The sequence below is a fragment of the Odontomachus brunneus genome, unplaced genomic scaffold, assembly GCF_010583005.1.
Source record: "Odontomachus brunneus isolate Ranch 3 - 2012 unplaced genomic scaffold, Obru_v1 Obru_scaffold_036, whole genome shotgun sequence".
NCBI lineage: Eukaryota > Metazoa > Arthropoda > Insecta > Hymenoptera > Formicidae > Odontomachus > Odontomachus brunneus.
The window spans coordinates 743,712-762,834 of NW_022639486.1; the positions used below are offsets into that span (position 1 = coordinate 743,712).

The following is a 19,123-nucleotide window of genomic DNA, read 5'->3' on the forward strand; positions in this document are numbered from 1 at the left end:
CTCTCTCTCTCTCTCTCTCTCTCTCTCTCTCTCTCTCTCTCTCTCTCTTATTCTCGCCTGCGTTCATCGTCACCGTCGCTCGGCCGCGTGGAGCAGTATAAAAGAACACGAATCGTTCCTATATCTGACATGGGGGCAGGGGGAGTTCCATTTCCTGTCCGACGCGGACATTATTCCCATCAGCTGTTCGAGACGGAGATGGGGAGATTATTCCGACCGATGGATCCGAACAACATATCCTATTAAATCATTCCTCCGTTCCATCCCCTTTATCGCTCCTCTATTTAGTCATTATTGAAGCAACGCCGGGATACGCGAGATATGCCTCATCTGCACGCTTGACCCAATCTAGATGACGTACAGTCTGCGCAGCAAAGCTCAAAGCGCGCGCGATCGAATCGGTCCGATGACGTTGAAAATCGGACAATTATTGCTGCGAGTCTTGCCTTCTCTTCTGGCTCGTTTCATCGCGCGAGACAGTCGAGACAGTTTTTCTCTCCGCGTCGTTGCTGCTGGTGACGTGACACTTTCTTCTATCGCTCTCCACGCGATGCGACATAGCCGAGGGCATCTAATTACACCCACTTGAGCGACCAGCATTCCCCCTCGTCAACCGCCACTAATTAATTTGTGTGCGAGAAACCGACGATGAGACACGTGCGCCCAGAAAAAGCGCTCTCTCGATGTCGTCGCACTCGGCCCGAGGCGAGACCGTCGACACACTGCGACACTTTGAGCCCAAAGACGATCTCGCGAGTAGCCAAGAGTCTTCGGATCGTCCGAAAATCAACCGCGATAACGTTGTCAATGAGACTCATGGATTGTTTTCCGGTGAGAAACGCGAGATAGCGTGCAAAAGGAAAAGAAATCTGCTCAGAATATCGCGAGTCGTGAGAAAATGCACAGGTTCTGTCGCGCGCGGAGACACGCGAGTCCCCGTAAAACATTTTCACGACCGCTTTTCTCCGGCGACCCGGACTGGTTGCGAATCGGGCGACCAGAACCTGGTTCGAGGTCCGCGATACTACCGTCGTAGAAATCCGGCTTTTGCGGCGCATTTTACGCCCGAAGCGTCGTGTAGCGTCACGTCGTCGCCGTGAACGTAGGAAGCAGCCTGGATTTGTCGGACGACTAGACTTTTAAAACGCCGATTATCAACAACCTGCCGATAAGATGCAGCTAGTAGCGTTCATGGACGACCGGTGTTATTATTACAGCGCTCTAACGCATAATTGCGACGACCAGCAACGTGACCTGTGCAAAATGTCTATCATTTCTCGCCGCGAGCAACGTGATATTGTTAATTTCTCATACACACACGCGCGCCTATAACTGCCGAATAACGCCCGACGATCGGAGCCTCGTAACGAATATCGCATTATAACTCCGGATGTGTTATCGCCCACAGACGTGATAAGGAGTACGGCGGAACGAGATACTGGGCGTGCGTTGCGTTGTTGGAGCGTGCGTAACGGACGCACAGGAACGTTCAGAATGAACAAATAGGGTAAAGTACCCAATTACTGGCATACCTCTTAGTCGTTGATACTAGGAGGCTGATACTAACATGAATTTCCTTACGACCAACGGGCATCTATTTACAGATTTAGTCGCGAAGATCTCTTTAAGAATCATTGAGTGCAGGCAAGAAACTTAACTGCAATGCTGGTTGCAAAAGAAACCTACTTTTTTCTAGAATGTCGATGATTAAGGGGGTGCCAATAATTGGGCGTTTTAAGGTCCATATATATAAGTCGCAAAGTGCAATTTACAAATACATACGCAACATAATGTGTCAACCATAGATGGGATGAATGTCACGTATCATTGAATTGCTTTTTGCACGTTTGCTCTTATATAGACGGGTCTTAACCTTGTGCATTAATTTCGAGAGGCGATCTCACTTTTGCGAGAGAGCATCGTTGTCGTCCACTGCACACGGAGCGCATTTTCGCGTCCGATCGACGGTGCGATTTATACCCGTGGCTCGTAAATGGCACGAGTGTCGGTCGCGCGGATGCCGAATACACGTAGGAGACGAAGAGCGAGCATTTAGTGAAAGGCAGCGTGTCTTCCGTGGCCGAGATTCGAGTGGATCGACGGGCCTAAGCTAAGTCACGATCCCCTTGGCTGTCGCGTCGCTTCTCGCGCTCGATTCGCCCGTGCGGGACACCCGGTATACGTGCGCGCGCGCGTCGCGATTTATTATTCGCGCTCGTGCGACGAGCGGCCGCCGTCGCCGTTGCGCTGCAATTTGTTTAGACGCGCGGCGCAGGCTCTCTCTTTCTTCCGATCGGCCGTGCGCAGAAATAATCCTCCCTTAGCTCAATTGAGCCTTCTTAACCGCAAGACCCGCACGCATTGGGACGCGCAAGCTCAATTTCGTCCCCTGAATAGCGATACTTAGGGGATTACTCCGCGAAACGTGTAATGCCAACCGGGATTTCTCAGGAGGATTCTCAAGTATCAAAAGGATTCCTAGAGAATCGCAGAAACTCGTACGGATGGGGTCCGACTTTATCTACATGTGTATATCTTAATCCCTGGTCGCGGCGAGTTCCTCGTGAATGGCACTTGTGGACCGTGCTTAATTCGGCACTGTGACCCTAATTTAAGTCGTCCGGACTCCGGAGGAGAAAAGAGAGAGAGAAAGAGGAAAGGAAAGAAAGAGACACACTCGTTGCGTAGAAGAAACTCGTGAGCGACGAATCAAAACGTACAGATACAGATTCGTTCCTCTGATGAAGATCCTCGAATTCGCCTCGACTCGAAAACGACGAATCTCTGAGGAGAGACTCACCGCGACAGCAACACCTTGAAATCCAGTTTCCCGGCTGCACGCGCAAAGGATGAGAAGCGCAAGACGTGCGTCGCCGTTCGTCGACAGTCTTGCGTGCGTCTCGTGGATTTTTAAAGGGCCCCATTGGCTATTTACATGACCGCAGTGCCCCTTCGTGCCACAAAGAGCTCTTTTATGTCCCAGAGACTCGACTCTTATTTCGCGAAAATTGCGAAACAAGTCGGGGAGAGAGAGAGAGAGAGAGAGAGAGAGAGAGAGAGAGAGAGAGAGAAAGAGAAAGAAAGAGAGAGAGAGAGAAAAAAGAAACAGAAACGAAGAGGGCGAGAGGAAGATGTTAAGACGCGAGAGAGTTTTATTAGCTCGGTTCTCTCTGCACAATAAATCATTTCCAAGTCGTGCGAGAATTATCCGAATGTATTCCGCTGAAAGTAATTAAAGCTTATACAAGGTTTCTTTCCGTAAGAACGCGGTATTTCTCGGACCGTTTCGTGCTGGGAGATAATTAACGGGTGAATGCAATTGCAGTCGAAATTATAATATAAAGCCGATATCGAGCTAGATGGGGAGGGGGAGGGGGAGGGCGAGAGGGAGCAAGGCTCGTTATACGGCAGGGGTTTCGCAATAGCGGGATTGGCGTGCGCCGATGTCGTAAGCGCTCGTCGAATGTGCAATGGAACGGAAAATCCGGCAAGTTTAATAATGTTCCCGTTAGAAGAGAAAGGGTTGTACACGCCGACGATGGTCGAGTTCTCGCGGGGCGGAAGTATAGGGTAGGAGGGGGATTCGTTACAGAAAGCAGCCGTGAAAAGCGGCGCGGCCGCTTTCTTTTTACTGTTTCCTGACCCACCGTAAACGTAGGAATTTAGGTAGGTAGGTGGGTATTTAAAAATTAACCGGCCGTATCAATTGCGCGTCTCCGCGGCGGACGATACGGATTTCTTTATCAGGACGCGGGCGCGGGCGTTTTCAGAGCCGCGGTGGAGTAATTCGCGAGATGAAACAGCGGGTCTATTTTAGATGGATTCGTGGGATTGGATAAGCAAACACACGCGCACACACGCAGAATACTGATTCGAAGAAGCTCCGCTGTCCATTTTGGCGCCGAACAATGATCTATTTTCGCGGCACTTCCGCGCGCGAAACGTCATCGCCGGTTTCGGCGCTGCGGAACGCGCCGCTCCCGACGCACGTTCTACCATCAAAAAGCGACTTGTACGGCACATAACGCACGGTGAGACCTCGAATTACGTTGCGCCGCTACAATCGAGGTCACTTAACGTTCGACCCGACGTCGGGACCCGACTCCCGCTAATTGCGGTGCGATCTCAATTTTCAGCTGCCGCGATTCCGCGCGTATTCGGCGGTATCCAGAAACACGTTTTCCACGGCCGCACGCTTCGCTAGAGAGTCAGTTTTCACGTTGCCCGGAGTGGATGGCCACGTAAAAGTATCCCGTTACCACGGTAGCCCAGATACCGGATTACGGAGCACGAATTGTCAATTGCGTATGAACGAGACATGGGCTTCTAAAAGGCCTTTCAGCGAAACGCTCGCACGCACGATGTGCCGTTTCTTCGTCTGACGTTGGAAATTTGCGATTCGCAGTAGAGGAAGGCAAGTGCTGTTTTGAGTCAATCCGCAGTCATTCAGTACGTATCAAATATTATTGCAAAGAGATACGAATAAGGAAATGTAAATATATATGTGTGTGTGTACGTCTCAGTCACATACACGGAAAAAATAATTCCGTTAGTACAATGTGAATTTTCTGCTGACTGGAAGAAGAACCTATTGGAAAGATTGGTTGTAGGAACAGAAGGATTCCTGCAGGAAGTTTCTGCGCAGTCAGTTATTCTCCATTATTACAATCAAGTTTTAATACAGCTGATCATTCGGCCCATCTCAATAGTTATTACTTGAAACTCGTCGTAGGTGAGATGCTCAGATTCGAGTTCGAAAGTTAGATGAGAGCTTTTCAGTTGAATCGTGATTGCAGATACAAATGTCACATATATAATTCGTAATTCAACTGAGAAACTTGGATCTAATTCTGAATGAAAATTTGAATTTTTCATATGAGAAAAACGCAAGTTTCAGGTGATTGCCATTAATACGAGCCTCAGACAAATATGTTTCTTATAGAATTGTCAACTGATCCTTACTCAGCTGCACGAACCGAGATCTTTTTTCCGCGCATTTGGATCCTCTTCATTCCTCGCGAGTTTTCCTTCATGGGAGTTTCGAAGGGACGAAACACGACGTCGTTTGCGTCGCCTTGGAACTTTAATCGCACGCGCGAAAGCTCAAGCGATTCCAGCTGATCCCGCCGTAATCTCGCAGTTACGTATTCAGACGTGAACTCTGCACATGCTGGCGAAAGATATCGCCACCTCTCCTATCGCGGGTCTGAATATGTATCTAATAAATTTAACAGAGAAAGCGCGCGCACGAGCGTATTCGCGCTCGTTTTTTTTTTTTTTATTTTCTCCTCGCGCTTTTGGTCTCTTTGGTCCTTTTTAATCAAACTCTCGCTCTCGCACTAACTCCGCGCTGTTATCGTCTTACAACACGCCGCCGCTCCCATTAACATAATTGTTAACGGAGCCATGAGGCGTCTGCATGGCTGATCGGTGTAATAGAGTAAACAAGTTGGCGCTACGGAGAGCCACTTAATCTCCAATTGCCGCGTTCGCGACTTACGCCGTCGTCGCCTTAGTTAGAAGATTCTCACGTGACGACTCGGCGGGCACAAACGCACGCTATTTTCAGGTACTTTTAGACGTGGTTTACCCGTGCATTAATTTCGTGTTAAAGTCGCGCTACGCTTCGTTTAGCCATTAATCAATGAAAAAGCAGGCGCGCATTCCTGCGGAGACGGAGCGAAGAGAGAGAGAGGGGGAGGGAGGGAGAGAGAAAGAAATAGCAGAGATCGATCGACTGGTGTTGGTAGGCTAGAGCGAAAGTCCCGTGATTTCAGGGAATGTGCTAGTTCAGGTCGCTCATTGCAGCGGCCGATAAGGCGCCTCGTTGTTGTAACAACACGCTCCAATGAATCATAATACTCTCCGATAGCGTAACGCCATTCGGGACGGCAGACCCGACTCGGTGAACGGCGAGTTTACGTCTCCCGACCGCCTGTTTACAAGATGTAACCCGCAGGGCCTGTCACAATGAAAATAACTTCTTCCTCCGGTATGGTCCGGTAACCTTCCGCTCGGGGTACCTGCGAGGGGAGGCCCGGAAGGGAACGATCGTTTGTTCAGATACTCGCAGATGGAACACGACGGAATTGCGCGCTCCGTTACGACGAGAGAATGATGACTCATTGAGAGACGTGTGTCTTCGCCCGCGAACGAAATTGATTAATCGCCGAATTGGAAATTTGGTCACGCTAATTACCCAGATGGAGATTAGGTCGGCGGCGGCGGTGAGTTTCACCGTTTTCAACGCGCCGGAGAGAGAGATGTAATTTTTTTAAATGTTTTTTTTTTCATCAAGTGGAGAAAGGCCATCGCGATTATTGATGCGAATTTTTTTGCCTTTTCTTTTTTTTGCATAATCGAGCGAAGACCACGCGTCTTTTCTCCATTTACTCCGCAATCGTTCCGCGTCGTTCGGCCGAATTCAGTCGCTCCGCACGTCGATGGTCGTCTGGCATTTTTTCAATTCGATCGCCGCAGGCACGCGACCCCTGTACGTGACCCTGTCGCGAGAGAGAAGGACGCGATATCTCCGATTCGTGTATCTGTCGCGAAGGCTGAACTGCGTGTCCCAAATCAATAGCGAGATTCGCGATCGTTCTGCGTCTACTAGAAGTCTATTTCTTCGTTCAATTACAATGGCAATTAATCTGTTTGATACGTTATCAGCATCGTATAATGACTTCGGTTCCGCCGAAGTAGTAGCGATAATCCTTTCTTTTATTTATTTGTTTCCTTTTTCTAACGCGCTTGACTAGCGTTTGCGGCAGAGTTTCGGACGCACATTCAGCGATAAACGCTGCCGTCCGATTCTGTTTACCTTCCGCAAAGCTTCTCGTTACTTTCTTTTGTTATTTTCTTTTCCTCCTTTCAATTTTAGAGGATCAGTAGGACACGCTCAGTGCTAAGTGTGCATCCGCAGTGTGGATCGCCAAAGTTCCCTGTCTTACGGTAAGAAAGAAAATTCCGGGACTCACCTTTAATCTTGGTCTCCTGCGGGTCCAAGGGCGGTAATCGTGGGTGCGTCTGCTGTCCGGGTTTCTTCAGCAGGACACCCACGATCTGCGGCGCCATCATCATCCTGGCTTCTTTCCCGAGCGCTTCCTCTCGCTCTCGAAGCATCAATTTGCGTCGCTCGTCATACCGGTCGCTCTCGCGCATTCCCCGCTCGGCTGTGGCCTCCTCCGCAGGACAATCCTCTATTCCTCCGCCGGTACACCCGAGTCACCCAAAACGACACTGCACTCTGCCGTCCTGGGCCACCTTCTCGCCGTCGTCCCGTCGCGGAGGAACGGAAGACCGAAACTCGCGCGGAATCTCGATCGCGGCAGCTGTCGCGATCGTATAGTAGTTTCGTTCGCCGGGTTCGTCGCGAGAAGAGGCAGAGGAGAGACGAAGAAGGCGCCGACCGGGACCTCCTTTCCACTGACGACGACGCTCCTTCTGCGTGCCGCCTCGCCTCGTTATCGTCCGCCTCGCGCTCACTTGTCCTCCTTGTTGATCGTCGCCTGCTATTTTTCAATTCGATCGAACGCGTGACCCCGCGCTCGACGCGTCGAGAAGGACGCGGCTCTCGCCGAGCTATTATCGCCGGGAGACGAGGCTCGGTGTGACTCGTCGTGGTGTGTCCGCGAGTCGATCAGTCTTGGACCAGCTGACGACACCGATATCGAATTCCCAGCGGAAAATCTCACGCCCCGCGTTGATCCCTGTGTTTCCGCACGACCGGATCGTCCACGGCGACAACGAAGGCTCGTCCGCTTCGACCTGTCATCCTGTTCCGCGTTGTTCTGCTCGCCGTAGCTTCCGACTCTGTTCTCGAGGGAGAAGGAGGAAAGAAGAACGTGTGATCGAAGAAAGGTGCGTCGGTCGATATCGCGGTTTCAAGAGCGATTTAAATGGTCTCAATCATTTGTGCGATAATCGTATCACCTGTCACGACCGCCGAGACGCGCCGATTCGCCTCGAGCGCTTTCGCTGCGATTGTTGGCACGCGCGCTCCTGATTCCGTGATATCACCCCGACGATGCGCCGCTTCGTAATTGACAAGTTTATCACGACACAAAGATAAGTTTGCCGACCAACGAACCAACCGGCGTCCTCGATCACGACTCTCGAGCGGACAGAGCGTGACGTTCGCCTCACGGAGCGACGTTTCCCGCGCGACGACAGCGACGACCGCGGCGACTTTCGGCACTACTATCGATCGCCGTCTTCGATATCTCGAAACTCACGAGAGAGAAAGAGAGAGAGCGCGACCTCGCTACGCTCTGTGTGTTGACAAACGTCGTCGTATCGCTGTGCCGCGGATCCTCCGGTGCGCGAGTAATGGAGAAGACTGATTACTCCGAAATCAAATCAACGACGCGCGCTGATAGCCGAGTCAGTCGGGGAACTTTTATCGACGTACACACGCCTCCCTTGTCGCATCCGGCGAACGTCACTCGCTGATGAGATCGATCCACGGGAATCGTAGTTGTCCCGCGACGAACACAACAGGCGTTCTCTCACGTGGACACGACACGTATCACCTGCTGCGGCTCCTCACACTCTCTTGCCGCGCGTCCTCCGCTCCGATACTCGACAATCCCCCCCAACCCCCGGACGCGGAGCGTTATCACTGCGCCTCGTGCTCCGAAGGGGTGCGATCGATCCCTCGGCCAACGATGGTGGGACCTCGCACGCGGCTCGACACCAACTGTGGCAACTACGAGCTACGGACGTGCCGATAGCGTGGCAGCTTGGCGCGCGCGCGGCGAACGACTGATCGCCGAGCGGAGCAGGCGAACGCGAGAGCGCATCGTGTGCCCTCCACGCTTGCTCGGTCCCCTCCATTCACCATCTGCGTTCGGCTTTCTCTTTCTCTACCTCAACGGGAGAGAGGTGAGTGCAACCCTCGTGGGTCTTTAATCGTGTTTACGCGCGCAGCCCTCGTGAAGCCACTCATTTTTACCATTTTTTTGCACCATTATAGCGCATTTCGCCACTTGGGCCCCTCGATTTCCCGACTTCGAAACAAGTTTCCGGAGGGAACTGCCGAAACCTCCGTCGGTCGTAGATTTTTCGTCATCGCGAATTTTTAATGTTGTAATACAAGTATTTGCGTTTAATTTAAGATATTTATATTAATTTGTATTGTCTATATGCTGATCTTTTTTCTTCTACTTTGTACATCTCAGAGCCTGTTTATGTAGTTTACACCGAGAGAATATTGGTTTTTTTTTCATATAATTTCTTGGCAGTTTTACTATGTTTCTAGCGCAGCAATAGATTGTTTAGTAAAGTCTCTCTCGCTAAGGAACGTAGCAGATATTTTAACAGCGGATTTCGGTTCCTAGATTGCATTCCAGAACGCCCTTTTTAAGGAAAATTTCATTGAAAATCTATAGTTTACGTTGCGCATACTATAGATTTCAAAACTTTCCTCAAGAAGAACGTTTTGAAATGTTAAAATATAAACACCGAAATGAAGAGATAATCAATTACTGTAGAATGTCAATCTCAAGTAATGGAATTTCTCAGTTACAAAATAGCAAATTGTACTACGCAAAATCCTCCGTCTAGCCGAAATATTTGTATCAATTACGAAGTTATCTTCGCTGTATAATTTAACAACCTGCTATAGGCTTTAGTGATAGACGTGCGTTTGTTTACTCACATTCGTTCTAATCGAGTACTATTTGTACAGCCGATAACATCGCACGATTTACTTTTCACATTTAGATAAGATTCAATCTGCTGCTATTGCGCCGTTGGCACGGCTCGCTCGGAATCGCGACGAGCTGTTGCTGTTTCTTATCCGTTTCTTAACGTCGTATTTACAAGCGTGACATCGTGCCGATGAGTGGATCGAATAGCTCGCGCGAGATTTGTATTCTCGGAAGAGCGTCACGAATATACTGTGCGCTGCGGACAATCGATCGAGAGAGGAACACAACGCTTACAGCGCGCGACAGTTCGGTTTTGCAACGCCGCCTATCAATAACTCACTTCCGTCTTCTCTATCTCGCTGCTCGGGTCTCGATAATCGCAACACATCCGCGCAATGCACATGCGCCGCACCGGCTCGCCTTTCTACCGACGACGGGAAGGATACGGAAACCGATTTTTCCGCGGCTTTTTGCCGCGGCGCACAGGATGCGGGAACTCGATCGCGGTATGACGCGCGAGGGTTTCAAGACCGCGCTGATCTATGACGGTGGAGCGCAAATTAAAAACGCGGTGACACACTTTCACCGTCAAGTGCCGCTACTATTACTACTACTACGATCGCTTACTATTTACTATCACTGCCGGTGCGCTACTGCCTGCCTGCAACGTAATCGCGAAGCGCAAGGATGCAGCATCGCGCGCAAAAATCCGCGTGACCGCCGCATTCAAGCAGAATCGCGCGTCTCGCGCGCGCTGGGGAACCCGCGAGACATCAGACGCATCAGGACTCACCGGACGAAAAGCCGACGTGTGACTCGGCGCGTTTTGCCCGTGAGCATCTGTCGTGCTGCGTACTCGTCGTGTTCCGTTTGGATTTTTCCCCGCGAGAATCCATCTCGAGCCTCTGGAGAGTCCAAGCTGTGCAGAGTTGCTGCGCGAGCTCCTTCCACGAGCAAATCTCGCGATGCATGCCGCTGAGCGAGCTCCTCGCCGCGACAAAAGCACCCTACCAAGTAACCGTATATTCCTGCCGACCGCATTACGTCGGGGGGTGTCGCCCTTTACATTGTCCCGCCGGGGCCCGAACGCCATAAACTTCGGAAAGTGTCACGGTCGCACGTCGTGCGATTCACGCGTCTGCAATAACGACGACGGCGACGACGACGTATTGGCGACTTTCTTCACGACTATCGCCGAGGGTCGCCCGAAGATCGGGCGGTGCTTGGGCACCGGAGGTTAAGGAAAGACGACTATTTCACGTGGGGCTATACGACGCGGGACAGGTGCAACAGTAGGGTGGCAGGAAGTAGTGGAATCGTGAGACCGATTGTATCACAGCTGAGCCAAAGAACCGGAGTCCTTTAAGCCGCACATTTTTCGACATTTGGAACAAAATATTTCTCAAAATTATTGACTCTCAAAATATTTTTTCGACACTTCGTTGGAGCAAAATATTTTTCAAAATATTTATTGACTTTGCAAATATTTATACAATCATATACGCCGTACATGACTAAAACGAAGGAGAAGAGATAAGATCTTTAAGAACCGATTGCTGGATAATTGGTGCACTTTGTTAGATTTTTAAGCCATTTAGATAAACCTGACCGACTTGAAGTGCCGATAAGGCCGGTGAGGATGAACCTGATAAAACCTGCGGAAAGGACGTGACTTAAAACTACCAAAAATTTTTTCAGAATTCTTTCCTTCTCTTTCAGTATCAACTTTAAGGAACAATATTTTAGCTTTCTTCTTCACATATTCTTCTTCTTTTTATTCTTCACATTGATTTAATCCCAGAAATGAGATTTACATAATTCTGAAGCGAAAGACGATCATATCGTACATAGAGGAAAGGTTAAGGGTTGAAAACCGTCTCTTGCGCAAGGGTTGCGTTCTGGATCGCCGGGTCTTGTTTGGAGATGAAATCGTTGACGAGGCTGGCGACCGAGACAAATCGCACGGCTGACCGCGCCGCGACGAGGTATAATTGAACGACGCGCCGATCCATATCGGGATGGGGTGATCGCGTAATGCGATATAGACATTTCCGACGTCATCGCTCGCGGCCCACGGTATCAGTATTCCGCACGCGCGAACACGCGAACTCGCGCTGACTCTTAACTGCGCATCGTCGCGTGCTCGGCCACGCACGAGAGCGCGGATAATAATTTTCCCCTGGCGAAAAAATATTTTTATACTCGCTCCCTCGAGGGCGCGCCGCGAAAAAATGCGGTCGTCGCGAACGCCAGTCGCGTATACGCGCGAAGGATGGAGACGACGGGGCGAAACGACGAAGAAGCTCCAAAAATATCCGATTCCTGGTTACGGACGTCGCGCGGACGGCACGCTGGTCCGATTCCCCGAAGGTAAAAGGAGGATTTTTCGTCCTGAAATAAAATTCGTCCGCGGCATGTGGACGCCGTCGCCGTCGTCGCCGAGCGCATCGAAACGTCGCGGCAACGATATGTTTCCACGGACGTAAAGCGACAAGTTTAGCGACCGGTCGCGCTAACGTCCCCGAGCTTTCTCTTAAAACGTCAGATTTAAAATCCTCCTTTGCTTTGAAAAAGTTACGAGTCGCGTCGTACCGGCATCGTCGATGAAATGGCGGCGTGATTAAGCAACGATGACTTTAGGTAAATCGCCGGTTATTTCGGTACTGAGAAAGAGAGAGAGAAAGAAAGAGACAGAGAGGGGGAGCGGGAGCTTGTTTTTCGACGACAGAAGAGACGTAATTAAATTCTCCCGCAGTGGTTTTGCGATAGAGTCCTGAAAACTCACGGGAACGAGTCCTGAGTCACGGGCGCGTTTAATGTGCGTGCTTATGTGCGTGCGTGCGCACAAGGCGTTAGTCACGGCAGTGTCACTTAATTAAAATTGCTCGTTGAGCGTCGGCCGTCGCGAATCAAAAAGCTATACGTCGCGTACCAGATGCAAAGAAGTAAATTAATCTTTGGCCACTTTTTGCGTTGCCTTTCGGCGAACAATTCAGTCTGCTAGGTTAACCCCTAAACATGAGTTTACGTTTTTTTTCCTAACCTGTCATTTTGACCATTTGCTAACAGAAATAGATCGTTAACTCAGCGGTTCTAGTGTCAAATTTCCCTTTGAACACAGAAATAACCGTTTTCGCTGATACGAGCACGCTTTTTTCCAGTGCTCGCAGTGATTGACATGACCAGAGCGATTTTTATTCGCACCTATCCAGTTCCCTTCAGTTTTTTGTGAGAGAAATATTGTAATATCAATTTTTCCGTGGATATATAACCACAGACATGTGAAAATATACGTATTTGAAATTTACTCGACGAGATTTCTTTCGTTTGAACTATTGCTTAAAATATAGGTTATAAGGAAACGTTTTCTTTTAAGTTTGGTGTTTTCTGGTGGACAAACTAAGACTCATACAGAAAAATGGATATTACTACGTTTTTCTCATAGAAAACTGAGAGGAATAGAATAGATGTAAATAAAAATCGCTCTGATCATATCGGTAATGTTCATTGTCAATACTGTGAATTTTCCCAAACATGTCAATTGATCTGTTCTTTTCAGCTGCACTGCTGAACCGCTGTAATAGGTTGAAACGAGATCAGTATATTTTCTCTCACTCTTAACTTATTGCACCAGTTCTGCAGTGCAGCTAGAAAGAATAGATCAAATATTATCCGTTTGGCCTGAAACATCTCGACGACTCGCGTCAAGACCCAGCTGTCTAGATCGACCAATTTGAACAGGCCGCTTAGTACAACGAGCACGCGATAGGCCACGCACAACTCTTACTTTCACTTTTAAGGAAACACATATGCACTCGTTGCGGCACGCTAATTTTATGAGTCGATTATAGCGCGTTGATTAATCATTTCGAAATCGCCTCGAAACGGCACACAAAGCGACTTGGTCGACTCGCCTCTCTTGCTCGTTTCGACGAGTACCACGAGATAAAATTGTACACATCGATCAATTTTGATTCTCTCCTCTTCGTTGATCCGTTTGTCCATTCTCTCTAATCGGCATTATCAGTGCTCAGCGATCGGGCGCGCCGATTCTCGCAGCGCGACGAGAAAGAAGCCGGCACGGTTTTCATAATTCGCGCAGTTTACTGCGCGAGGACGACTCGCAAATTTCCATCGCGAAAACTGGAATTCATAAACGTCCTATCGTCCCGCCGCGTCTCGCCGCGCGATCCAAATTTAGACGGCCGCTCGCGCCTCGTCTGTGCACTCGTTAAGCGGCTGTTACGACTTTCCTCCGGCCGCGAAAGCGCCGCATTTATTTCGCGGTTCTTTACGGCCGCCGCGTGCGCGATCCCGTGCGCGACGGCTCGCGAAAAGGCGACGCGATTGAAAATCGTGCTTTTTCCACGACGAACGACCGACGGAACGCGGCGAAGCACGTCGCGGTTGGCCACGCGCGCTTTTACGAGGCATTGTTATCGGGCGAACGTCCGTTCAGTAACATACGCACGACGAGCGCGGAGCGAATGAAGTTGTGGGACAAAGTGTGGCCGGCTCGCGTATATTCGCCGGGCACTCGCGCGAAGATTGTTTTCGGCCTCTACGGTCGACCAGATAGCGCGGCCGCGCTTTTAGAAGCTCGCGCCAATTTATCGCAGGACTTTGCAATATCCTGCGGGATAACGTATCGTTGCAGACTGAGAGTGCGCAGCGGGCAAATTCTGCCGATAAGAGGCGCCGACAAGGGCGATTTCTCGTAAATATGTTCCTAGTCACGCTGACTCACGCGGCAGCGTGCCGAAATAGCAAAGCAGCGAGTAGGCACGCAATTGTCATAAAAAAATTTAATGACATGCCAAGCGAGCGCGCGCTAGTCCTCCCGTGTTTCCCTCAACGAAATCAACATCGAGCCTTCATTTCATTCGCGGAATTTCTACTGTCACTATAAAATTTCGGCTTAACCGATGATCGACGTGTTCCTTTCGAAGAAGACTCCAATCACGAGAGTCACGCTAATATTGTGCTCAATAAAAATGAAGATCCCGACCCGCTCGATTAACCATCTCGGCGATGTTTTATGGGAATCATAAAGTTTTTAAAGCGAATCTCGTTTGGTTAATTATGTGGATCGTTGGAGAAAATATTTTTGGGACGCGTGAGAGAGAGAGAGAGAGAAAGAGAGAGACGCCGAGAAAAAAGAATTCGCGATACACGTAGGAAATATATATAATTAATGTAGCTACCAGCGAGACTAGTTAGAAAGTAAACGTTTTGAAAGCTCGTTTCGACGCGCCTCTACGAAATAATAGATCGTCCGAGTTGCGCACGCGAGATCATATATTAGCTGTCAAGGGAGATTTCGTGACATTTGTCGTTTAGATGAAGACGCCGATATAAACCCAATAGCGCCGCTGAACTCTGACATCTCGGTAAGCATGACTAACGAAGCATTAATCAGTTGGCCACAAATCTTCGTTTAGTTTATGCGGAAAAGATTCAACGGGACCGAGACGCGCAGCCTCTCTCTCTCTCTCTCTTTTTTTCTCTTGCTGCCTCTCTCCCTCTCGACCGGATGATGAACCCACACGACGCTTGGACCACTCTCTCCCCGCACAAATGATTTCTTTTGTCAGTCGATGTCCTCAAGATAACGAGGAAGAGTCATCTCTGGTCCCGATAAAGCTCGAAAGTTGCTTCGTCCGACCGGATCTGACGCGTCACGAGATAAACGGCTCCAGGCTGCTCTCGTCTAATCGCGTCGTACCGTTTCGATCTGTGCCAGTTCTCCTCCGGAATCATTCGGCTAATTAGAATGCGCGGCAATTGGTGTCATCGTCCACCGAGTTATGAATATAGCTATCATGCGTCGCGGATGACGCTTTCTATCACGACGACTTAACACTCGATCATTCGCATTCGTATCATCCGGTAGAGAGAGGAGCGATCACGTGTTGTCAGTTGATAAGGGATCGGCTTCACTGTAACAACGATAGAAAGTTGCGATCAATATCCAAACGGGTTTCGCGAAACTGTTATGATATCGAGATCATTCGTCAACGACGCCGTGCGTCACCCTGCGTCTAATGCCGCTAATGTTTTCTCATACCGATGGTTGAGCCGTCAGCCCTGCTCTGGCTCTATTATCATTGGAGTAATGCACGAGCGCGAGTTACCCGGTAAGCCGCGCATGGAGGAAATTTTCCTGGTAAGAGAAGAGCACCGCTCGCTCAGGAAACTCGACTTTCTCCTGAGCGATGGCGGTACTGCTCCGACGTAGGGAAATACCGTCACGGGAAAACGTAGCCAGCGACTTGCCTTTGAGCATGGCCTCAATTGTGTTTTTACACTCAATTGTGTTCATACATTCGTATTATCGCGAATATTTCTACGTCTATCCATCGATCGTCCACAGAAAGAAGACCAATTCGTAAGCATTATTTCTCGTAAGAAAAATTTACTTTCTCTTTACGAGTGAATTCGAGGGACGAAAATTCGGACACGCGCGCTATGAATGCACGTCAATGCGCCAAAATAAACAGGGGCGCGTGATGTTTCGTTCTTAACTTGTATATATTCTTATGCCAACGTCGACTAAACTAATTTAAGTTGAAATTCTATTGAGACGAAGGCTTGAATTCAGGTTAAAGTTTATTTGACGTTCAGGAATGTTGGTAAAACCGATCCTTAGTAGAGCAATTCCATTGTTTAAGATGAACGTTCTAATTATTGCTTTGCCAATAAGAGAAACGCGAAGAAGTTGTAAATCCTCATTACGTCTTCAGCCTTCAAGACATATCTCACTCCCGCGAGCGTCTCTTTCAATTTACTCTAATTTCGCCTTGCGCCAGCTGGACGCGCACGTGAGCGCGTAAATTACGCCGATTACGCGTTCCGCCGGCAGGATAATGCCGCGGTTGATTAATGCCGACGTACTCCGGGAATTTCCGTATTGTCCGCGACTGAGCCCGTGAATGCCGCTACTCGCAGGTAGTTTCCACAAAGAGGAAATCGAAGCCTCGCGAACAGTAGCTCTCTATAAATCTGACAAAGGCAATAAAACATCGCTATCTTGCCCACCGACGACGGCCGTGTGGAACGATTTTTTCTCCCTTTCTCTCTTGCAGAGTCTGTGTAGCCCGTTTAGTCTCCGTCGTAACGGAGAGAAGAGAGCCAGGGAAGGGTTTACGGGTGATTAAGTGACAGATCCCTCGCGATCGACTATCTCTCCCTGCCTTTCTCCTTCTCTCTTTCTCCCGGCAATATTTTATGACGCTCGTGAGTCGCAACAATAAGGAAATATCCAAAGTAATTCCTGGCTAGAAATTCCTCCCATGATCCTGACTAAGGTTACATAAGGTGTTGCTTTCTTGAACCCTAATTTTCATCATTCTCATTGATAAGGTTCTGATTGCCACGTTGCGTTACTTGACTTACCAGAACCCAATGACATCACTTTATATAAACCAGATAACTGATTGGGATCAACCTGAGCAGGATCATGGAATAAATTCGGGTTATTTCGCGCAAGCATCGAATCTTCGCCGCGTTCGGAGGTATTATTCGCGAGGAAGCGCGCAAACGAGCCGTTCTTCGCCACAGTAAGAGAATTACAAGCGTGTGCCTTTTATGAGCGCGGGGCGGCTGTGTGATAGTGGGGGTGGCGCAATGCGGCGCCCCCGACTCGCATCCCCCGCGCGAACAACGGGCAAGACCGCGGCGAGAGAAATCTTAAGGAGGAAGAGGAGGAGGAGGAGAAAGGAGGAGGCCCGGGCGATCTCCGACGCGCCGGCTCGTTATGTCGGCGATCTGCCGCGTTAAATGGGTAATTTATCCGCAGCTAATGAAACGTCGCGCAATTAAGAGAGGGCCGTTAATTAACGAGCGTGCGCTCCAAACCGTCTGATCAAACACCGGCGATCAAACGCGTGCGCGCGCTCGTCAAGAGAGAAAGAGAGCGCACGCAAGTGCGCGGCGGCGGCGGGAGTGCGTTCAGGTGCGTCCGCGGGTATTATTCGCGCGATGAATGCGGCGATAACGCGCGATAACGATCCAGATAACACGCTAGGAGAATGCACACGCTCGGAGCACGGTGTGAAAAGTTGCTTCTTCCCGCGCCGGGTTTCTCTCTTCAAGTTTGACGCGCCTCGTCCCCGCTTTCCCGCTTTCCTCGCCGCGTCGGGATCGCGCGCTCTTCTTTATTCTCATCTCGGTGTTGCGACCCCCACTACGAAATCCCGCTCTCGTATCGAACGCCCCGTGACGTCATTGAACTCTGTATGACGTCGTAGCAGCGGTTCTCATTCGAGAAGGAGAGAGGGAGAGAGAGAGAGAGAGAGAAAGAGAGAACCGTGGCGTATCAGACGACGATACGCGCGCTGAGGTTACCCGACCGATGTTTGATAACGAGCAATAACGCCGCGTATCTTCTCGCAGTCGATTGAAATTCAGACAGGCAAATTGCCGCCGTTAAGTCGTCGTAATGAACGCACAAGCTTGACTGGAAGAGAAAGGCGATTGTAAGGGGATATCCCCGCTGGTGGCGGATCGCTTTCTTTCCATCTCGCGGATAGCGTGCTCGGCGCGGCCGAACGATCGTTAGGAATATATTAAGAGTGCATAATCTCGACGTAAATTTTAAGGCCTCTTTTGCGCGTCGAACCGCGGTCTCCTTCAATCTGCCCGCGCAGACTCGCCTGGTCGCGACGTTCGCGACGTCGTTATTGGCCTCGTACGACCTTTCTTTCTGAACTTCCATTCGACCGAAAACTGGTGGCGTGGGCTGGCAGTGCATAATCGCGCGGCCTACCGCGCGTAGAACAGCCCTAAGCTCGGGCGGACGCGAGGGCAGGAGAGCGTCCGTCGCCAACTCCCCGGGGACCATTGATCTGACATTCCCTGCGATGACGTCACAGCCGTTCGATGGAAACGGGTCAAACGTCACGAAAAATGGTCTCGCTCGAAACTCTTGGCTGTGATTCAGAACGCTGGGTACAAGATACATCGCGAATTAGCCGAAGCTGATCCGTGGATCTTTTAAAGATAATACCTTGAAAGATTCCGACAAACGAGGTGGAAACACACGAGTCGATTTTGATTTGCAGTAATTTCGAAAAGGAAAACTTCTCTCTCTCTCTCTCTCTTTCTCTCTCTCCTATTGACTAAACATTCGCGTCCTGTTCTCGAACTGCAGCGTTGCAAAAATGCTCCAAGTCCATAGTGGACGCTGTTTTGCCACTTTGCCGACATAGATCCCATAAATCTGGCTCGACGTGCGTGTGTTAATTCGGCGAACGTTATTTCGCAACAAAAATCAATTACCGCGCCTCTAATCCGATACCGGATGTACCCAACAGAAAGTGGAACATTTATCGGGAAACCCCCGTCGGAAGTTCACTAAACTCGAATACCGTAGACCCTACGTGAGATTGTTAGCTCGGGGATGGGATGAAAGGAACAGAAAGAGAGAGAGAGAGAGAGAGAGAGAGAGAGAGAGAGAGAGAGAGAGAGAGAGA

General features: G+C 49.8%; 2 protein-coding genes across 5 annotated transcripts in view; one reads left to right on the forward strand and one right to left on the reverse strand.

Annotated features, from left to right (window-relative positions):
• LOC116843899 overlaps nt 1-8,755 on the reverse strand; it is a 39,434-nt gene extending 30,679 nt beyond the window's left edge. For 2 of the 4 annotated variants that reach the window (XR_004377947.1, XM_032814793.1), the window contains exon 1: nt 6,978-8,755. Coding sequence is in view for 3 of the 4 variants with exons in the window: in XM_032814793.1 (XP_032670684.1) it covers nt 6,978-7,161 (184 nt within the window). In the remaining variant the exon portion in view is untranslated. The remainder of the gene's footprint in view (nt 1-6,977) is intronic. The other 2 variants (XM_032814795.1, XM_032814794.1) reach the window with 2 other exon arrangements.
• Nucleotides 8,756-8,769: 14 nt separating this feature from the next.
• The window catches only part of LOC116843903 (TBC1 domain family member 10B-like), a 45,525-nt gene continuing 35,171 nt past the window's right edge, over nt 8,770-19,123 (forward strand). The window contains exon 1 of the mRNA XM_032814810.1: nt 8,770-8,883. The gene's annotated coding sequence lies outside the window, so the exon portion shown is untranslated. The remainder of the gene's footprint in view (nt 8,884-19,123) is intronic.